The sequence below is a fragment of the Neopelma chrysocephalum genome, unplaced genomic scaffold (assembly GCF_003984885.1).
Source record: "Neopelma chrysocephalum unplaced genomic scaffold, ASM398488v2 Primary Assembly neopelma1_85, whole genome shotgun sequence".
NCBI classification, from domain to species: Eukaryota; Metazoa; Chordata; class Aves; order Passeriformes; family Pipridae; genus Neopelma; species Neopelma chrysocephalum.
In genome coordinates, this window is record NW_020897747.1 from 7,295,844 (window position 1) to 7,315,223 (window position 19,380).

Here is a 19,380-nt window from a genome sequence, read left to right on the forward strand (position 1 = left end):
CTTATTTATTTGAAGAGAGAAAACACCTTGGCTCTCAGGTGTAGCAGTAGAGTAGAAAGTTGGTTGCAATTTTCTTGCCTTCCCTTCTATTACCTCAGGCTGGGGCAGAATGATAATGAGACAGTGGCCCTGAAGGTGACTGTCTGGACCAGTACCCAAAAGCAATTGCATTGTGGCACACATCCCTCAATAACAATTAAAGCCAGTGAGAACATCTTATCACAGCCTCAGAATATTAACATCATGAAAACTAGTTATCTTTACTTAACTCACAAAATCCTGTCACTGGCCTTCATTAGCTGACTGGTAGCAGGAAGACATTTGTAAAATGGGGATGTATTTATGAATAAAAAACTGAACTTTTCCCCATCTGAACACAAACAGAAATGACAATTTGAGTTATTTCAATAGAAGTAACCATACAAAGACTAACCAAAGAATGGACTGCTTTCTACCTGTTAAAGTATGATCTCATTTTCTTTTTATTAAATAAAAATTAACTGACCAAGTCATTAAGCCAGGTTCTCCAAAACACTAACAGTTTGATCTTTTCCAATAAGTAATGCCTTTTACAGTGCCTACTGTATCTAAGTACAAAGCTTTACAAGTTTCTCTGGAGAAAACCTCCTAACCCCGAAGCATCAAGTCCACTGCCTGATCAACACTTCTGACATGATCAGAATTCACTTGGTCTTTTCTGCTTTTGTGTCTAATGAAATCTTTGCAATTGTAGATTATGCATCTACAAAATCTTCTTCTGTTCTGCTGTAGTGCAATAACTGGTCTTCTAATCCAAAAGTATCGATCAGCTGAGTGAGACTCACTTTCTTGCCATCTGCAGAAAAGGCCGACTGTAGTTCATACAGCATCAGCTGGGTGCTGCTTCTCCATTTCACTATCAAAGCCTGCAGTTCACACAGGTTGTTCTGCAATTGGGACAAAAGAAAACAAAAAAAACTGTCATTTGCTGACATATAGGGGTTTTGATACCATGCAGATATTTTTATAAAATGCATTAAACTGAGACAATACACAAACACCACACACCCCAAAAGACCCGTGAGTCAGTATTGCCTCACCTTGGATCGATACATCTTCACCAGTTTAAGCCTACGAAGTAATTCTTCCTTCTCTTGCACTTGTTTCACCAGCCTTACTTTTTCTTCCAGGGACTGTTGCTGACCAAGATCAACCGGTAGCACATTTGAGTTCTCTGCTGATCCACTGGGATCACTCTCTCGTGAGGGACTTCTGAAACATGTATGTGCAGTGCTGTTTCTTTCAAGGTCTTCAGGACCATCTTGTAATCTGGAACAATCTGTACTTGTCATTGGCAGGCACCCTGTGTCAGCATCAGCACAGTCTTTTTCTTCAGTGTCTATTTTGAGCCGCTTTGCCACTGTAAAATTGGCATTAAAAGAACGTCTTGTTTTCCGTAATCGCTCCCTCAGAGCTGCACTCATTTGCTAAAAAACAAACAAACAAAAACAGGTGGTCAGCATAATCTTAAATTTTGATCAAATCTCAAACAACTGTTTACCTGGTTATTATTTATATAGAATATGTAGTATATTTAATAATCATTGTAAGGCCAGACTTCGTGATTCTCTCTATAGCCTTGACAAACTTGAACAAAGCTAACTTCTTCTTTCCGCATGTATCTGCACACGCAACTGCAAGATAAGGAAAGATGTAGCTCCACATTTTCTAGGACCAAATCCTGTATTCTGTTGAGCCAAACCTACTTATCTAGTCTTTGTGTAGCAGAAATATGGCATATTTCAACTTGGCTGAACCTATTCTATCAAGTTCAATCTCCCCCTCTAGTTTAATGGTTTTTTTCTGCTGTTCCATCTTATTACAGATATACATCTGTATTAGCACTAGTGTTAAACATCTGTATTCTATTTGAGCATATTACAAATATCTGTATAATTTTTACTTGTTCGTGCTTTGGGATACTTCACTGATAAGCATCTAAAAAATTTTTTTTTCCTTCAAAATAAGTTTACAATTATTTTTTATAATGTGTCTAACATTTTTACTTCCAGAAATACGCTAAAATACAGGAGTGTGGGATTAGTGAAGGAATACTTGTAAACTAGGCCTGTCCTGCACAGAGCTGGATGCTGAGCATGACAGCATCACCATAACAAATGCCAGGATTAAGGCCAAAGCAGAGCTCAGCACTATGGAGAACATGCAAACTGAAAGCAGTCTACTTTGTTCCAGTGCAGGCAGAAGTTACAGAAAGTCATCCTGCATGCACGGCAACACAGAAAACTAGGATCTGAGGAAGCTAAAGATGACAGCTTAAAACAAACAAAAAAACCCACCACAAACCCTAAACAGTATTTAAGTGTATTAGTATGGCATTTGGGTTATGTTGCTCCATCACTTTGTATTCACAGCAAACATCTGCATATTCAGAGCAAAGTGTACCGAGCACATTCCTTACCTGGACAACCTTGTAGCTATGGTTATAAGGTACCTGTCTTTAGCCTTCCAGCACTATCTCAGTGACCTCTCGCTCCTTGATTATTTCACAGGCATTCTTTAACTATGAAGAATCACATTACTGGCAAAACAAAGTTTCCATACCTGTTTCCCTGAACTAGTTCTCTGTGGAGGTGCTGCTCCAGAATCCTTTGGAGTATCACACAAAGATGGCAATTTATCTAGCACTGGTTCTTCCATCTCAAGATGGATAGCAGTCTCTGTTAAACAACAGAATGAATTATGGTGTCATTTTCACCTGATTATAATGAGCTATGTGGCTGCAGAAATGAGTAAAAAGCTCCAACAGGAAATTCTAAGGCTTATTTTCTAATTAGCATGTTCCAAAAAGGTGTCTGCATCAGTTTCACAACTGTTTAATGTGCTAAGGAGCATCTTCCTTTGCGAACAGCTTTTCTTCAAGAGGATGCAAGACACTACTAACTGCCACAAAGTTCCTTACCATGAATTTTACACGTTATTTTTTCCTCACTCCTAAAGCTCTACAGATTGTTTTCTTTAAAAGATGAAAAATATTTATAAAAAGCCTTACAGGTATTATCCATTGTAAATTTTTTTCCTATTTGACATCTTCCTTTAAGTGTCTGCCTATAAATCCAAGGTCAGATCCTGAAGCGTTGAATTCATCAAAAAAAGCTCACTCGAAACAAACTGTATTTTCTTAACCTGAATGACCCTTACTGCTTGTCTAACTCAAAGGAATAGTGCTTCCTAAGTCAGTTGTTAAGAAACAGTTCTTTCATTTAACTGCATCCCAAGTAGTGATAAAAGGATTGTTGGGAGCCAGGACGATTTTTGTTGTCCGCATGTATAAACAATTAATCTTTTCTATAGACCAAATAATTGGGTATCCAGGTCTGTGAAAATAATCCACTTTATCATTTGATACGTCTGGGGAATGCTGCTTAAAAAAGTAATTACTCACACAAGTAGAACTTTTGACTAACAGGAAACATCCCCCTTTCGCTCAGAAAGGCACTTTAATTAAATTGGTAAGTCACCCCTCCCAGCACGAACCAACTGCAAGTCGATTTGGCAATGTTTAACTTAGTTTAGCACTTGTGAAGCACCTGCTAATGACCAGAATGCAGCTGGAAAATCGACAGCTACACCTCTGCTCATCTGCAAATTGCAATTAGGAGTTTTGGAACAGAAGCCTCTCAGGAATAAAATCCTGCAAACAAGTGACTGGGCAACACGAGACCGGCACGAGGGGGCTTCCTCTTCAGAGGTGAAAAATGCCAAAGCTTTAGTATGCCAAAGCCTTAATAACCCAGCAACCCTGGTCTTCCTGGCTCTCTACCAAAGGATGCAGATCCTCATTTATCTTACAAGTCAACGTTCCCCCCCAGCTGTTCAAAACCGAACATACGGAACCCCATTAAAAAGCCTCAGACCTCAGTAAAGAATCCAGTTAATTGGGTATCTTAGCAATCCATCAATTAAACAGAAAGCTCACAGCATCCATTAAATATAATGGAAGTTAATATTATTTCTTAATGTAAGCAAGAGCCTAAAAAAAGCTACATCATGCTTATGTGTACAGTATGTCACAAACACGTAATTCAGTAAATAGCAAAACAGTTTCAAACCTAAGAGCTATCTTAAATAGATAGCTTTAAAAAACGCCTCAAAACCTATGCCTCTCTGCCCTTACTTTCTAATGCAGATTCATCTTCCAATGACCATAAGTACAACAAATACTTCGGTAATGCTCTTCCTTGACAGCACGTTCACACAGATCTCCTGCACTCTTAAAATCCTTCCCAGCATCACAGCCTAAGAACCTTGGCATTTTCAAGCAGTGATGCTTTTCACCACACAGAAAAATAATTCTGTCCATCAAGTAAAGAAAACTTGGGTTAGAAGGGGAAAAGACAATTTTCCACTTCACTACTTACTTGATTTTTCACTCTGGGTAAGTCTATGAAGCTACGTTCTCAGTTTTCCTGCTTAAAGTACGTTATACAACAGCACACACTCCTTTCACTTTCTCAACTGAAGGCTCTACTAACACTCAATAAAACTTCTCCCCAGCCAGCTTTCCACCCCCAGAGAAGCGGGACGAAGGCTGGGCAACCCAGAGACAAAGACACAGGCCCGAGGAGCGCGTTCTGAGAGGATGCACCCTGGGGGGCCCTGAGGCACTCCAGAAACGGTACCACAGCACAGAACCGCAGCGGCTGCAGAGCGAGGGGGGGCCCCTCGGGGACCACGATGCCCCGGGGCGCGGGCGAAGCGAGGAGAAGCCCAGCCCGGCCCGGCAGGAGCAGCTCCCGCTGCCCGCACTCGCTCCAACCTCCCGCCGCCCGGGAAGGCGCGGTACAGCGCCTGCGCCCAGCGCGCGCCCGGGCGGCGCGGGCTGTTTGCGCCTGCGCGCGGTGGGAGGCGCTGTGGGGCTGCGGGGCGGGCGGAGCCTGATCACGATCCCGATCCAGATCCCGGTGTCGATCCCAATCCTGATCCTGAGGGCGGGCAGCAAACGCGGGGTTGGTGCCGCTCCCTGGGGACCTCGTACGTACACAGGGTGCGTGTGGCATCCCTGGGGACCTCGTACGCTGTTGCATCTGGGCATGCAAGGCTGTGCTGTGTCCCTCAGGCCTCCCACCCAATGGCTGGTGTCTGGGCCAGGTGCCATCTCACAGAATTACAAAATCAGTTGGGTCAGAAAAGACCTCTGAAATCATCGAGTGCAACCCATGACCTGACACCACCGTGTCAATCAGACCATGGCACTAAGTGCCATGTCCAGTCTTTCCTTAAACACCTCGAGGGATGATGGTGACTCCAGCACATCCCTCAGCAGCCCGCTCCAATGTCTAATCGTTCTTTCTGCGAAGAAATTCTTCCTGATGTCCAACTGAGACCTCCCTCGGTACAGTTTAAGACTCTAAGACAGTGTTCCTGCGAGTGTCCCTGGGCCAGGGAGAGGGGCTCCTCCCTCAGCATGGAGCACACCCCACCAGGGATGGCATGGTAGGCCCAGCCTTTGGCACAGCCGAGGGAACCACAACTCTCCACCTCAAGCTGCCATTGCCTTTATCGCAGGCACTATCTCCTCACAGAAGGGGAAAATCTGTACCTGAGGAGCAGGACCTGAGCAGTGCTGTCTTGGTTGTGAGGAAGGACAAGTGAAAATGAAGAAACTTGACTGGAGAAACAGACAAGGAGATTGGGACAGCGACAAGGAGCAGCCCCAGCTGTGGCTGCATCCTGCAGTTCAGGATTGCAGAGTGCCCTGGCGCTTGAAGGCGCTGCTGAATCAAACATGATTTTCCTGTCTTTATCAGGAAACATCCCTTCCATGCTGCACACCTGGCTTCCCCACATGGATTTGCGTTTCTTAAAACTGGTTTGTACACGATGTTTTTCCAATATAACGGTCAGGACTGATGAAATGAGCTGTGGAAGCCATAACAGGGACAGCTCCCAGCCCACAGGGATGAGGTACCAATAGTTCCTCCAGCACCGCCCACAGCCAGACTGGCCCAAGCTGCCCATGGACACCTCACACAGCTGTGCTGGGAGCTGCACGTGGGGTACAGGCACCCACATGCCCTCGCTGGATCATCCCCTTGGCTTGTGTATCAGAAATGCATTAATTTCCTGCCTGGTTCCTCCTCACAGCTACAGATGAGGATGCTCAATTTTCTCTTCACCTTGTTTAACTCCCATCTGTATTGAGACCAGAGACAGTCTTGAACTGTGTGGTGAGTAAGCACTAAATGTAGGTGTAACACATTAGCAGTTGCTGTGCTTTTGACCACAAGTATACATAGATTACTCACTTCAAGTAGGATTTGATAGGGATGATAGCAATCTTTTACTTTCCTGCAGTAAAAAGTATCAAAACATTCAGAGCCCATCTAGACCAAGTTGTTTTGGGAAATCTGAGAACTTGAGGCTCTTAGTCACTCCTTGTATAAGATTTTATCTGTCAGTGAAATTGATTTAGAAAGAATATTCTCAGTAGCAAATGTGGGAATTTAGATTATGTGACTAAGTTGTACAATCTTTTGTAACCATTTAGCAAAAAAAACCTGGCATGATACCTCAAGTGTTGAGGCAGTTTGGAGGCATTTTTTAAACCAGCACCTTATATATTTTTTTAAGACTTGCAGCTAATTTAATGTCATTAATATTTTAATTTTTTGATGTGTTAAAAATGGACTCCTGAGTCCAACAGTAAAAGTGCTAATAGAACTTCTGCTGCAGATTTATCAACTGTGTTGGACCTCAGATACTCTGGAGCTTTGAGATGGCATGTCTCCAAGTTCACAGGGTATTTCCTTCAGTCTCAAGTATGGTCCCTGCTTTAAGTTACTCATGCTCTGTTGCACAGACATGTTAACAGATGAGTTGCACAAGAACAACAGAAAGTTTGAGATTTTAGATCATTTGCCAGGCAAGATTCCAGTAAGATTTTACAGGAACATAGCACATGAAAAAGTCATCCTGTGCATTATCATGGCTCTTAATTAGAGCAACGCCCGTGTGCCCCACCCCAAGTGGGATTACAGTTGTTTGGGACTGTGAATATGGAAAGATGGTGCCACATGTTGGATTTATGAGTTTAGTGTACTACAAAAAGAGTAGAGAAAAGGAAATATTATCATCAGTATTCACTGATGGATAATCACTCATAAATCACACAAATAAAAGATACTCTTCAGGTTGATATTTTGTGTTTAGCTGTGTTTACCACATTTACTTATGAATTTACTTGGTATTAACACATAGTACTACAAAAACATGACTTGCCCAAGATCTTTCTGGAGGCCCCTGACGGAGCTGGGAATTAGACTGTCATCAGGCACTATCCAGTGACTATCCAGTACTTTTATTGCAGAAACCCAGTAGTGATGGATATTATGCTATCCTCAACCTAATGATGGCAAACCAGAGTCAGACTAAAACCTTCCTCTCAAAAACTGCACATCTGCTTCCCTTGAGGAAAACAGATAATCCATGTGTTATTGATATGGGATGTTTATGGCACACTGTAGAGTGTTTCTCATGCTGTTTAGTTAAGTTCACCAGTATGTGCAACAGTAGCACATTCATTGTAATACAGTCTTCATTAAGCCCTTTTAATGTCATTGTTTTATTTCTTTTATTCCTTCTGTGATCAGAATAGTTTGGGGCAAGTAAAACACAAGAAAAAAATGCATAGGAAATTGTGCACTGGGCAATAAAATTATTGAGCTCTGTTTGCTGAACATGCTTCTTCCCTTCAGAGAGACTTGTTTTCCCAAGGAACCAGTAGGAAAATGTGCTTCCTGATTTTATTTTCTTTGGTATTTCTGTGATGACATTTTAAGTGATCAGATAATTTTCTTTTTCCGAGTGTACTCCGGTTTGTCTGCACAATTGAAAGATATTATCTATGTATTAACTCCAGAAGAGCACTAGTGCTGACACAGCAGCACTGATGGGACAAGGACATGTTATAATTTCCCTATGGGCATCCTCTGTAGTAGAAAAGCCAAAGTGGAAAGTAATATTAAAGGATACTGGCTTTGGGTTTAGAGACTCCAGTTTGACCTTTATGGGTTCTTCTCTTCCAGAGTGGCAGGAGCATCCCAAAACTTCCATTTAACAGTTTGCTGAGTGCAATAGTTTAGGCCTTTTCTCATTAACGTTGCCACTCAGTCACTGGGATGTTAGTCAACATATTGCATCTTAGGGCACATCTGCATTATCCCCTTCTCTCGCTCTCCTGAAATCTGTTGATCTTGTTCAAAGCCAAGTGATGGATCCTGACGCATGAAGTACGCTCTGCACTGTCGGCATATTCTCTCTCGCCTGGGGCAGGAGGGTGGGGTGTTTTTTTGTGCCTAACCACTAACTGCTGCAGAAATTTTTAAATCCTACCCACTTCTGCATGAGCCTAGGGCTGTGTTTTTGCTGGCTGCTATTCACTCCTCGGAGAAATGTTCTGACTTGCTTATAGCCATGTAAATATATCAAGGGAAGGGCTTTATAGACGAGATTCCTGGAGTAAAACCAGTTTACTGCAACCTGTCCTTGGAAGATGGATTCTGCTGTTGTGATGGTGCAGATGTCCAGTAACTAACAGTGCAGTCTCTGGAATGACATCCAAAGCAAAAGTAAATTTTTGTTGCCTTTCTGCTTTACACCTGGGGCTTGCTTAGACTACCCCATATTTTTCCGTCCATTTTCAGGGTACCCACCTTGAAAAGAAAAACTGCCAGGATTTGTTGTAGGTGAGGGGCACTGCAATTTGCCATTACAAAAGTTAATGTAAGAGGCAGGTGAGATGGGTGTCTTAGTTCTCACTGCTGCATGTGTGAATAACCAAGTGGGTGAGGCACAGTGCTATAAAAGGGAGCAGCACATGATTGCCTATTATTTTAGTGTCTGTTTGTGGGATTTTCTCTGACATAGCAAGCCAAAGATTACAGTTTGAAGTCTTTACAAGACTGTAGCAGACAAAGGAAGCAATAAACAGACCTTCAGTGTTCCTGTCTTTGCTGGGGAACTGATTGATCATTGTTTTAAGAAAATCCAAGCCTTGCCCAAACTAGTCCCTAATATAGCCTTTTGTCATCTGTGATGGTCTAAGCATTTTTGTGTCAAAAGTATTTGAATTGTAATGGAGCTTCAGGAGTTGTTTCATTTTCTCACATACTTAAAGTAACAGTTCACTCCATGCTGTGCACATGTAACTCTTTGATTTGCTCATATGTATCTGTGCTACTGAAATCAGTGAAGCTGAAGAAGTGGACATGGTTTATTTGCAAGTGCAGATGAGCTGGTTTGTGGGCAGTTACCCATAGTCTGGAGGCCTTGTGTGGACCCAGTGGATTAAAGTGGTGTACCAAACAAGTCATACAGTGAGCAGGAAAGCACAGATGAAGATGCACATCTCTCCTTCTTCCTGGACCCCTGAGGGTTTCATTGTTGCTCTGAATGCAGACCTGAGATCCATCATCACTTCAGGATCACCACTGGTTATTGTTTTGTTTTAGAACAAATAACCATTCTACTGAAAACACCTCCTTCCCTACCAAACTGCATCATCAGCAGGCAGAGTTTAAACATACACTTCCTCCCTGTTATTAAGAAACAAATTAGTTCATTTACCCAGGACTAGAGAAACTTTGAAAAAGTAAAAATTTAAAAGTCTTTTCCTAAGGATGAAATACGAAAGTGTTCATGGGAGATTTCCATCTCTGGATACTGCTGACAATAAAGTCATGTCTAGAGGGCTGAGATTTCAATGTGGCAATGTTGTCAGACACTGAGCCCCCCCTGTGTTGCAGATCAGGCTCATGGGTTAGTACACTGATGTGAGAGCTGGCTTAAAGCTCTCTCCTGTTTTCCATACTGTTGGTAACATGCGTAACATTTTAAGTGTGCACAGTTGTTGTGATATGGGGGATATGACTTTGCATTATCCATGCAAACAAATCACATGTCTAAGGACAGCTGCATCAGGTTGGCAATTCACCAAAAATGGTGAACAGATATGAAATTTGGCACTTTTTACTGTAGAGGTTGAAGTAAGTTCTTTACAAGTTAGAATACTTGAGGTACTCACATACAATAGGAACTCAGTAAATACTGGCTTATCACCCCTCCTCCCAAAATGCTCAGCTGTAGGGAAGACAATAAGAATGTCTTCTGTGCCATTTCCTTGAGCAAGTGAAATGTGCAGTGAAATTTTTTTGACTTCTCCTTCTTCCTTGAGTAAAATATGCTCTTTAGGCCATATAGCTCATTTAAAAATAAACTTTTCAATGTTTATGAGCTGTATTGCTTTTGTTCCAATTATTTCCAAAGTAATTTCCATGCAAATTTTCTATTCATGTTCCTGTCTGAAATAACTGTATTTTGAGTCCCTCTCTGTACACAGGAATACAGAAAGAGCTGTACTGATGAGTGTGTAATATTCTCTTACAACCTCAGAGGGTTCAAGTGATTACTCTTAAATTACTTTTACTCTTGCTGTGTTGTCTTCCTGCAGAAGGGCAGCTTAGCCCTTGTGACATTTGAAGTCATTGAGAAAGTTCCTCCTGAACTGAAGGGAAGCAGAACTATTCTGTCGTGATGGAAGTTAGTGGAAGTGTGGCATATGGAGTGAGCTAATGGTATGATTTCATGTGGTGCTGAGATACTGGAATTGCAGCTGGCTGCATTAGTGTAAGTGTTTCACACTGTGTGAGGAGGCAACCAGTCTCCTCTGAACACATTAAGGAAACTTATTTTGGGTGAAGAACATTTGTCTTAAGTGAAGTGCAGCAGTGCTGAGCTGCTGCCAAGTAAACCAAGTTAGCAAATGCCACCTGCTTTAACAGGGGACGTTTTCCCATCAGTAGCACATGTAACTTTGAATCTGTGTCCTGGCCACAGTGACCTCCATCACACATATTAATAGTCACTGAACAAGCTCTCTTTGTCATCAACCTCTTTGGTGACAGCCATGCCATACCACTTCACATGATATTCCTGTAACTGGAAAACTCTCAGTTCATTCACAGCTGAAAGAGTTAGTCTGGGTTTGATGTTTTAAAGTTTAGTGCATTTTTTCCTTGAGTTAATTACAAGCATTGCGTGGGTAACATATGCCAGAATAAGCTATTTCATCATTGTTAAATGCATGGTGGTAACTCAACTCATGGGTATGCACTGACAAGTTTTCTCTTGAGAGACTCCTCAGGGGTTAGATCAGCAGATAGATCACCTTGAAATTTTAGATAGCATATACCCTGCCTCTTCTTGAGGTTGTGAAACCGGGCATGAATAGCCTTAAAATTGTCCACATCAATGTCTGGATAGAAAGTCCTATGTGGGATTCATCTTTCTGGGATCAACAGGGCATGTATGGGTGTACCCTACTTAATCATGTGTGACGTGAGTGCAAAGACTAATCAAGAATATCATCACCTACACTATGCAGTTTACTCTGTTTGGTGACATCCTTCTTTTCCATTTCAGTGAGGAATTCTGGGTCAGACCTTTCTTTTCCTTAAAACAGGATTCTCACTATCTAAATTCAAGCCTAGAAGCAGTTAAACTCTCCCTCATTTAACACTTTTTTGTCCTAATATTTTCTCTCAAACCTAGAGACATGCTTTCTCACAAATATCACTATAATGCAAGAGCTACTACTACTTTGTTCTGTTGGTGTGCCTAGCTGTAACTGCTGATTTTGTAATGATCTGTTAAACAAAACAAAACAGAAAAAACCAAACCCAAACAAACAACCACCCCAAAACAACAACCACTCACCCAAACAAACAAAAAAACAAAACAAAGGGCAATAGGCAGAGGTGGGAAATGGCAAAGAGGAGGATCTTTTCTCCGGAGAGAATGTTTGTGCCAGTAGCTGTTACTGAAAGGTCTTTTGCCTTCTCAAGGAGTTTCAGGTTCCACTTAGAACAAATAAATAGCTCTCCTCACCCATCTCCAGCTCCTTAGGCACACCACGGGCACATCTTGCAGGTGAAGAGTACAAATACATCTCAAAAGCCAACACTGGTGAGATGCTGAAAGCTGATGCTGGCAGAGTCCCTGCACAGCACTGCCAGGAAAACTGCAAATGAAGATATCACCCTTTCTGCTCAGTACTACAGGCAGATCTCATCAGCTCTGCCAGTCTCATTATTCCAGATTTTTAATAGTCAAGCCTGCAGTTTTAATATTGACACCAGACAGCCAACCTGAGGTACAGCTCTCTGAAGAGTCCACCAGGCAGTGGAGAAGTTGAGAAGGCCTCAAGAAGCTAAGGAATTCATAAATTTTCCTTTTATTATAAACTCAAGTCCACCAAAGATCAATTGTCATGCATCTTGCCAAACCTCAGAAGCTGCCAGAGAGCTGAAATCATTCAGTGATGCACTTTTAAGACTTGGGTGTGTCACCAGAAGCACAGGAGCAGTACCACTGAGGAGGAACAAAATAGCAAGGACATGGCTCATATATATACATATCTTACACAGAAATATTTACTTTTCCTTTTCTAAGTAAGCCTATGTGCAAGAATATCCCCACAGATATGATGGAGAAGCTGCAACAATTTATTATCCAAATGAGGAGGATCAAACCCACACCCCGAAGTCACCATGATAAACTCAGCTAAGAATTAATCCTGTGCTTATTTTTGAAACAGCAAAACCCCATGGGCCAATTTCGTCTTTCGTTTATCTGATTTCTTGGGAATTGATGATTTTATACCAACTACTAATTTAATCTAATACATTTGTAAGAATTTTGTTCATCTGTATAATTTGGGTAGAAGAAAGGTAGGAAAAATGGGATAAAAGTGCTTTCTTTGTGGGAAGCAGCTGTCTGGGAGATGCAGTCTCTTCAGCCATTCCTGCAATGAATGCAACTGCACTGTAAGATTCCCTTTATGTTTATGTCCCACAGATGCAGCCATGTTCAAACTGATGCTGTAAGTGATTAAACTTTGACCTCATGTTCACCAGCTGAGGTGAAGGAATGCCAAGAGGGGGTCACCAAATGAGGAAGCTCTTTCGTGAAGAGATTGGTTTGTGTTCAGACCATCTTTAGAATATATTCCACAAGTGAACGTTGAGTGTGTTTTCCCACTGATGTTTTGAAAATGCAGATCCTAGGCCAAATATTAAAACATGCATTGAAGGGACATTCTCAGCACATTCTTTCTATTTCTTTTAAATACTATTCCAATTTGTCCCTAACAGTTCCTGAATATTTGACACAGACATATTCTTTGAATATTGCACATTCACACAAGTACATAACAAACAATTCTCTTGTATTTGTTTATTGCTAATTTGTTTATGTGTTGGGAACTGTACATCTCAATTTTTTATTGTACACTTATCTTGTATTGCTTCTAGATGCTGGTCTTTTTTTACTAGTTTGTTATTGTTCAGTTGTGCAAACACTGTTCATTTGATTTAGGAAAAGCTGAAGGATTCCACTGACACTGCAAATAGCTACAGTAAAGTAAACAGAACAGAAGTAGGAGCATGTAATTCTAATAGCCCAACCCAACCATGGTTCACTGCCCTCCCTCCTTTGAGCTGCTTGCCCTTCACTCTGGCAATTGCTTAGTCTCTGTTTCCATTTCGTCTTATTCCCACTTGGTCTCTGTCTCCCTAAGTTTTCATTATAATATTCTGTGCACATGTATTGGCTTGTTGGTTTCCTTATGTTTTGCTTGACTGCATACATTTGGCATGCATTAACTACCACAGATGCTCTTCTGTCTGCTACATTTTTTGTGCTCAAATGGAGGGGATCGAACCTCTTTATTGATGAGGGTGGGGATATATCTCTGTCTCAGTGTCTCAGTGTTCATTAGGTATTGGGCATGGCTGTTTATTGGCAAAATATTTTGCTTCTAGACATATTAAGAACACCAGTTTCCAATACACACAGTTCATGCCTGCACTGTTAAGGAAATACCTTATGAAACTCTAAGTTAAACACTGTCTTCTGGACAGGTAGATAAGGTTCACAACAGTTTGGCACTGTTGGCAAAATATAGTAGTTTTTACCTGAAGTTACAAGGTTAAAGGCATTTGCAAAACTGCCAGATTTATTATCAAAACAGTAATTAACTGAAGTGTCATGCAATTAAACTAGACCAGCATGTGTTTGACAGCCTTGGGCAGCGCTAGGAATGTAGTCCCTGGCTCAGCACAGTACTTAAAAATGTATGTAGCTTTAAGCATGTAGGTACTCCCTGTGAAGGCTAGGGGTAGATCCCAGCAATCAGAGAAACTCAGTGTCTGAGGAAAGCTGCAGGAACAAGAAAAGCTTAGTCTGGTGTTGGAAACCCTAATGGTGTATGTGACAGCATTCAAATACATAAAAGGTGATGGCAAGAAAGGAGATAAGTTACACTGAGAGTGAGAGAGGGGAAGTTATTGTCAGCTGAAGAAGGAATTACATGTTTGGAACTTCAAGACATTTTCTAACAGCAAGTATGGTGAGAAAATATAGACCAGACCACCTCAAGAGGCTCTGAATCCTTATGGGAAAGTTTTAAAAGTCTTCTAAAGAAAGTTCTATGAAGAATATTTAAGATGAAGCTGGGCTTCAAACAGAAAGATGGACAAGATACCTAATTGAAGGCCTTTTCAGCCTTATTTTCTATAGTTGTATAATTTTATGTGCTTAAAATTACACATGTGCACCAAAATAAATACGTAAGACTCTTCTTTGTAGGCTTCAGCAAATGTTATTCTGACAGAAGTGGGAACAGTGGATCAGTGCTCTTGTTGGGCCTCATCTTTCAAAAACAATGGATTCAGTGAACTCAGTGTACCAAACTCCAAAAAATGCGCACACTTGTTTGTGAGAGTTCATCACTTCAGATCACCACTTATACTGTGTTTTATCCATTATTTTTATCTTGTCATTGTGCTTAACAGAACAATTTTCTTAGTACAGATTTTTAATATTTGTGGGAGGAGGTGTAAATATTTTGTTCTAAATTCTTTAATTTATGCTGGAAACTAAAAACATCTTTAGGTGTTGTGGTTACAAAGCCTTCAGCCGACAACTTTAATCATGGATGTTATTAAAGTAGAATCCAAAGAGCAGTTCCTTTGCAGGCACTGGATAAGAAAGGCAGCCACCATACCATGCATCTGGCAACCCTATGATAACAATAAATATACCCCAAAGGATCCATGCCAAGAGGAACATCTGAAATACATAAGATATGGAGTGATGATGAGCCCAAAGTGCCTTGATTTTAATAAGAGAAAGCTGTGTGTTATCACAGGTCTCACAAGATGAACTTCTGATGGAAGCAAATTAATGAGCATCTGAATGTCTGTGAAATTAAAAGTTTGAGTAACAACTAAATTTCCAGCCAGTCATCTTGCTGAGAAGAAGTGACACACAACATACCTGGCTTTTGGAAAAGGCAGTGCTTTTGTGCTTTAGGTAAGAAACAGGATTTTTCAAGCAGAGGCATGAAAATAGAGATGGGCACAGTCAGAAGATTCAGAGCCAAGTCAGAAAACCTGCCAGAAACTGGAAGCAGAGGAAACTTAAATAGCTTGGATCCAAGTTTTGAGTGTTCACTTGCAAATGTTTTCCTCAGAACTATTTAAAAAATAATCTCCTCATCTGAAGTCAGTGATCAAGCCCTGAAAAGAAAAGTTTCCTTTTTCATCAGGGTTCTGCCCTACCAGCTGAGCAGCTGGAGCACAATGTACTTGCCATTGTGCCACCTTTTCTCCGTTTACTTTTGATTTTAAATACCTCCTTGGCACTGGAGAAAAGTGAGTTTGTAAAATGAGATCCTCTTGCAGGCAGCATTGTGTGAAGGAGTGATAGAATCACTGATGGCCGTTACTGGGGAGAGCAAAGAGCGAAAGAGTCACTTGGACCCTGGGAGCCAGATTATGTAGAGGCTTTCCTGGTAAAGCTAGTCACTGCTCATTATCTTCCTCTGACTATTCCTTGTTTATTTTGTTGGTTTGCTCATTACAACTGAAATTGTAATACTCACCTTTTACAAAAATGGTGAGCTACTCCAGGAAAATCCCTATTGTGCAAGGCAGTGTGACCCTCAGCCAGCTTGAGATCATCTTTCCTCTCATCAGGAGAAATGAGTGAAAGAAGTGACCAGGTAAAATGAAGAAGCATCCTTACCTAGCTCCACAGAAATATGAGTCCTGCTGAAAAGAAAAAACATCCTCATCAGCTTTGGCATCTTTAAGAGCTGGTTGTCACCTTAGCATTGTCATTTTGATCACAACAATGAGGGGACACATCAATTAAATGAGTTGTGATAGATGCAGCAGCTTCTAACTACACAGGAGCTAATATAAGACTGCTGTGCATGAAAGAGCTGCATGATTTCTATAATAATAATAATATTAACATTATTACCATAGTTATTGTTATTTTTATTGTTACTACGGTTTTTTACTAGTGATACACCAGCAGTCATGGGTAGATATTCCAGAGACTGCACAATAAAGAAGGCTTTGAGATTACTTAATTGCAGCTTTCCGATACCTGAAGGGAGACTACAAGAAAGCTGAAGAGGACTTTTTGGCAAGGGCATGTATTGACAGGACAAAGGGGAATGGCTTCAAACTGAAAGAGGGAAGGTTTAGATCAGATGTTAAGAAGAAATTCTTTACTGCGAGGGTGGTGAGGCACTGGCACAGGTTGCTCACAGAAGTTGTGGATGCCTCATCCCTGGGAGTGTTCAAGGCCAGGTTGGACAGGGCCCTCAGTGACCTGGTCTAGTGGAAGGTGTCCCTGCCCATGGCAGGGAGTGGAACTAGATGGTCTTTAAGGTCCCTTCCAACCCAAACCATTCTCTGATTCTATGATTCTACCTCTGTGTTCTTACAAAGCAGAAATAAATAATATGAATGGGGCACTGCTCTGTTCTGTTCTCTTCTGGGTCACAAATCTTCTCTTTGTTTATCCTTCAACACGGTTTTTGGTTGGAATTAGCATATCATTTGTGGATTGTATGGCGAAGGTGTGTCTGGCTAGAGATTTGCTTGCAGAAGCATGATCTCTAATGAAGAGTGAGAAACGTGGAGAGGTGTGAGGAGCATAAACAAAATAACCATGAATGGTACTGAAAACCGCTTTAAACCCACATGAGAAGAAAGATGCTAACTAAAAGAAGTTCTAGATTAAAGAACAGTGAGAGATCATTAAAAAAAGATTGAAAAACACTTCTTAATGAGCTGTGAGCCATGGCTTTTTACTTCTACAATATTGCTCAAATATTTACTCTTATTCTAACTATTGATAAATGGTGTGTCTTTAACTACTCTGTAACTGCAGCCAATTTCCACCTTTTACATATGTCTGTTCATAACTGACTCAGAGTCAAGGCAAAGAAAGAAAGTGTGAGGTCTGGTTTATTTTAACCCTTGTATCCGTTTTTTTTATGAATGGTTTCTGAAGAGAAGTGTTACATCTGTGTTGTGACTGTTCCCTGTGGATCTGGTCTGTTGTTCTGTATCTGTGGGAACATTTGTATGGTCAGGAATTTGATGCTGGGGTGTCAGACATATATGTGAAACTTGATCATGATTACTGAAGTGCTGCATATCAAAATAGAAGGATGTTCACAAATGCTATAACTTTGGCACAACAAGGTACAGATGATAGGCACCATGAAATAGATAAATAATTAGTATTTATAAAATATTTTTATATGGCTTAAAATTTCCATTATATGGCTTAAAAACACATAATTAGGAGGAGCAAGATTCCATACTGGTGGTACACAAGTGATTTAGCACCAGTGACCAAATCCATCACAGCTTTGTTTGGTGAGCCTCACATTCCTCTGTTGAGGACAAAAGCCTTTGCAGATCTGTGGATCAAAGCTTCTGTGGATTCAGTAATGACATGGAGCTTCTGGATTGGATCACTTTAAAGAACTTTGGTCAGAGTTCTCTTTTTATTGAAGGTGCAATAAAAATGAAGTACTTTTCTTACCCTCTCACATATTGTCTTTGCATCCTTGCCATGGCCCAGTGTGCAGTATAGAAATAGCAGCTTTGGAGTTCACAGCTTCTTTGCTTACTGAAAATAGCATTAAAAAAAAACCACAAAACTTCAGAACTGTTGTATCGGTCTTCTATTCTGGACTCAGCTGTTTATTGATGCTATAAACTACTTCTTATTTGCAATAATCCAGTTCTTCATTTTCTCATTGTTTACTGGGCTGAAGAGATTGGGGGGGATGGGTTAGAAAAAAGGGGTACATAGCAGCCTATATGTAAGTTGATACTGTAAGCAGTGTAACAGCTGACATTTCTGATTGAATGAATATTACTTTTATCATGAATAAATGCTTATCAAAGCAGGTGTTATGCACAACATATCACCTCAGTATAGACCTGATGGTGCACTTGCCTGCCTCAAGGGAGTGAATGTCCTTCCAGCAGAACTCAGTAGGGATGGTGATCTATCTTTCTTGGAAAAAATAGCCAGGAAAGCTAAAAATCGTAGCACTTGTAAATTAAAGGTTCAGGTATTAAATCAAGGAGTAGAAACAATGTACTGTAAGTTAAATGAGCAGTTCCATTTGTAAATAAAGAGTAGCTCAAGGCACAGTTGAAGTGAGTAGACCAGGGGAAGGTACTAAATTTGAAAAACACACACAACTCTGCTTCAATGTAAATTGAAGTAACAGCTTCCCTCCTAGGACCACAGAACTTAGGAATTAATAAATGTCCATAGCTCCTTGCTAAAAAGAGAAGATGAGGAAAACTTGTGCAAGAAGTAGAAAGAGGACAGTTAATATCTCTGTCTTGAGGAGGATACCTAGCAGTTCTTGAAGAGGGGAAGAGAGAAAAAAAGTGTTGGAGACATAATTTTGGTAATGTGGGAGAATGTTTACAAAGAAGAGACAACTGAAGAAGTGAGAGCTAGTATGTAATGAGATTGAATCATCCTTTAATTCAGTAATTTTTGCAGTGTGAGAGAAGGGTTTCTAAGGCAGCCTCCAACCTCAGTACTGAGAACACGAAGGAAGCTTCCAGCTGCCACGTGAGATGTGTTCCGGAGAGCGATTTTACCAGGAGTGTCATGTCCCATCTTGTGCTTGCAGTCCTGCAGGAGATCAGCAGTCTTCTAGTCATGTGTATCGGATAATAATATTTTATGCCTGTGGAATGTATCCTCTAATAAAGGAGTGCCATTTAAATTGGGGCTTTGCAAGCCTGCACACGGCAAGTCGAGCCTGTGTGCCCCAGGAAAAGCAGGTGCAGCATGACAGCAGCCAAGAAGGATTCAAGCCTTTCTGAGGACCAGTTCAGCAAATAAATAACACTAGAAATAGGAATAAAAGCAGTTTCACACACCTTCTTGCCACGAACAGTGATAGCAAGTGGTATGTCACCTTCA

General features: G+C 41.0%; 2 protein-coding genes across 3 annotated transcripts in view; one reads left to right on the forward strand and one right to left on the reverse strand.

Annotated features, from left to right (window-relative positions):
- Nucleotides 1-458: 458 nt before the first annotated feature.
- SFR1 (SWI5 dependent homologous recombination repair protein 1) lies at nt 459-4,847 on the reverse strand. 2 transcript variants are annotated; one of them, XM_027692045.1, is made up of 5 exons: nt 4,419-4,847; nt 3,640-3,816; nt 2,602-2,717; nt 1,080-1,466; nt 459-926 (listed from the first exon to the last, which is right to left on the reverse strand). In XM_027692045.1, exons 3-5 carry the CDS (start codon nt 2,695-2,697, stop codon nt 735-737), a joined length of 675 nt encoding a protein of 224 aa, XP_027547846.1. In that variant the 5' UTR covers nt 2,698-2,717; nt 3,640-3,816; nt 4,419-4,847; the 3' UTR covers nt 459-734. The 2 variants fall into 2 exon arrangements, with proteins under 2 accessions (XP_027547846.1, XP_027547845.1); XM_027692044.1 differs by lacking the exon at nt 3,640-3,816 and having other exon boundaries at nt 4,419-4,846.
- A 234-nt stretch (nt 4,848-5,081) lies between these two features.
- Nucleotides 5,082-19,380, forward strand: part of COL17A1 (collagen type XVII alpha 1 chain) — a 60,581-nt gene continuing 46,282 nt past the window's right edge. Inside the window, exon 1 of the mRNA XM_027692129.1 lies at nt 5,082-6,227. The gene's annotated coding sequence lies outside the window, so the exon portion shown is untranslated. The remainder of the gene's footprint in view (nt 6,228-19,380) is intronic.